Below are 2,759 nucleotides of genomic sequence, written 5' to 3' on the forward strand. Positions count from 1 at the left end.
ATCGAAGAAAGGAAAAAAACAGACACGTCCTTTTTCAGTGAACTACGCACTCACATACAACAAATTATCAAGACCTATCAAATCAATTGTGAATACACATTGGCATATTCTAACAACAGACACCTCTTTGAATAACACATTTGCTACACCACCTCTCTTCACACATAAAAGGTCGAGTAACTTAAAAATCTATTGATTAGGTCGGACGTCATCCGCACAGGGAAGCCCTCCTTCATCAAGGGATGCTTCCCTTGCAGAAATTGTGCTGCTTGTCCACACATGTTAAAAACCAATACGTTCAGCTGCTTTCACACGGGGAGAATTGTACAAAATAGATTCATTAATAAATTCTCGAAAAACGTAATTTATCTTTTTGCAATGCCCTTGCCAGTTATTTTATGTTGGGAAAACATCGCACAATTAAGAACAAGACTGAGTGAACATAAATCAGCCATTCGTAGGAACGATATAACTTCACCTGTAGCAAGACACTTCATAGAAAAAAATCACACTTTTTTAGAAGATCTGAAATGCACTGGTATAGAGCACGCACAAAGACCACACCAGAGGAGGAGATACAGACAAAAGCTCCTTCAGAGGGAGTCTTTCTGGATGTATCGCCCACGCTCTATGTCACCAGAGGGAATGAATGAAGACTTTGATCTGTCGTCATTTCTGTGATTGTGTCATTCTGAGTGTTACATGTTTATTGTCTTATGTATTTATCATTGTCTGACTGATATGTGGTGGTGCTGTTACAATGTAAATGAGTGTGTTGCATTTTGAGACACCAAGCGCCCGACTGATGAACGGCCGGGAGGCCTGATGTGTCGGAGCCTGTTGAATTCATACGAGCTAATGAGGACAGGTGTCACTAATTGAATATACTTGTCTATTTAAAACTAGGAAGTAGCCATAGGGGAGGCTAAACACACTGAAGGCCATCAGGCCAAACGCTTTGTCAATTAACCCCTGTGCTAAAATGGATTAAAAGCAAGAAAATTTTTTTTTGGAGTGCGACCATTTGTTATTTTTTATGAGTTCCCTGGATTACGCACCCACAAAGAAACAAGAGAAGAATCGGGAGAGCGCGGTGTTGGCCAAGAAAAGGGCCAATACTCACCATTACCTACTACACTAAGGGCACAGTACTCACACAAGGGAGTGAAGAACACCTGTTATCCTTCGAGAAAGCTTTCCCGTCTCTAACATGTCAAGTGGAAAAAGAAAACAAAAGTGATGCTACCGAACCGTTGGACTCTACATATTACTACACCTCCATCACTACCAAACAACAGAGCCACAGCCCCCTCTACATATAACTACACCTCCATCACTACCAAACAACAGAGCCACAGCCCCCTCTACATATTACTACACCTCCATCACTACCAAACAACAGGCAAATAGCAGAAAGCCTAGCTTTACTAGAAATGGATTATACAGAGTTTAAAGAACTGATGCGTACAAAAACAGGAGACTGCAGCTCTGTCCAACAACTAAGAGAGGAGATCCAGCATTTGAAGAGCGCGAACATGAACGCCATCACTGAGCTCAGGGAAACCCTTAAGAGCGTGCAAGAGGAAAACTACAGCCTCCGTGCACAGATGGCTAAAATGAAAGAGGACAATTCAAGCAGGGAGAGAGCCATTACAAAACAGCTACAAGAACTGCAAGATCAACTATTAAATATCTTTTCAGCCCCTCCCCCTGCACCCCTGGTAATTCCCCTCCCTCCCCACAACCCCCTACAGCACCCCGCTCTGTCAAACCCTCCCCCCCGCTACCTTTACCATCTCCAACTCCAGACCCGGGCCCAGATCAAGAAAAAAAGAGCCAGCACATTGCAATCCTGATGGACTCCAACAGGCGGTTCCTGGACCTGCAAAGGCTTTTCCCGAAGCACAAGGTGACAGTTAGGCCCTGCAGCACCACAGAACACGCCCAGCAGCTCCTGAGAAAGGATGCCCTTGGAAATCCACAGTGCATCATCATACACACCGGTACAAATGACCTCCATACTCTCGGAGCTGCCACAACTGAAGCTCTCATGAAAGTGGCAGAAAAGGCAAGCAGGGAGTTCCCCGCGTCACACATTGTGATTTTAACGTTGCTGCCACGCCGTGACACCACCCCACATGTCATCAATGGGATCAACGCCGAAATCAGCAGGAGATGTGCCACACTGCCCAATGTACACCTGGCACATAACCCCACCATCAGCCTCCGCGACATGTACGACGGAATCCATCTCCATCAACAAGGTGTGAGGTCTTTTGCAAAGACCCTTAAAGATGCTGTCCTAGGCCGTAACCCCTCCTCAACCAGCTTTGTGCCACCTCCCAGGCCCCCACTTCACAAGAAGGCAAAACAGTGCCCAGGCCACCATACCCCGCAGCGCCTACACATATAACTCCCCACCAGAGCAATCACACTCCACCACCATGCTCAACTCAAAGAGCAGAATGAAGGCAAATCAAGCTGCACCACCATACAAGAGGCAACAGCCACAGGTAATATCTAAAAGTTACGCTGCGGCAGTAACCACACACTCTCCTACCCAACCAACGTTCCCAAAGAGGAACGAACTTGGAGAGATCAAAGAGATGCTACACACTCTCTGCAGTAGGTTACTGGGTTGTGCCCAGTAACCACAAAGAATCCACAATTTGTTGAAAAAAAAAAAAAAGATGTAAATGATGTAAATCATTCGTGTTTGTTATTGTTGCTTACATATCTGTTTTCATAATGGTCCAATC

General features: G+C 45.3%; 1 protein-coding gene across 1 annotated transcript; it reads left to right on the forward strand.

Annotated features, from left to right (window-relative positions):
- The first annotated feature begins 1,535 nt into the window (after positions 1-1,535).
- LOC125305689 (platelet-activating factor acetylhydrolase IB subunit beta homolog) lies at positions 1,536-2,413 on the forward strand. Its single transcript, XM_048260597.1, has 2 exons — positions 1,536-1,599; positions 1,755-2,413. Exons 1-2 carry the CDS (start codon positions 1,536-1,538, stop codon positions 2,411-2,413), a joined length of 723 nt encoding a protein of 240 aa, XP_048116554.1.
- Positions 2,414-2,759: the final 346 nt, after the last annotated feature.

Source organism: Alosa alosa, chromosome 13 (genome assembly GCF_017589495.1).
Source record: "Alosa alosa isolate M-15738 ecotype Scorff River chromosome 13, AALO_Geno_1.1, whole genome shotgun sequence".
NCBI lineage: Eukaryota > Metazoa > Chordata > Actinopteri > Clupeiformes > Clupeidae > Alosa > Alosa alosa.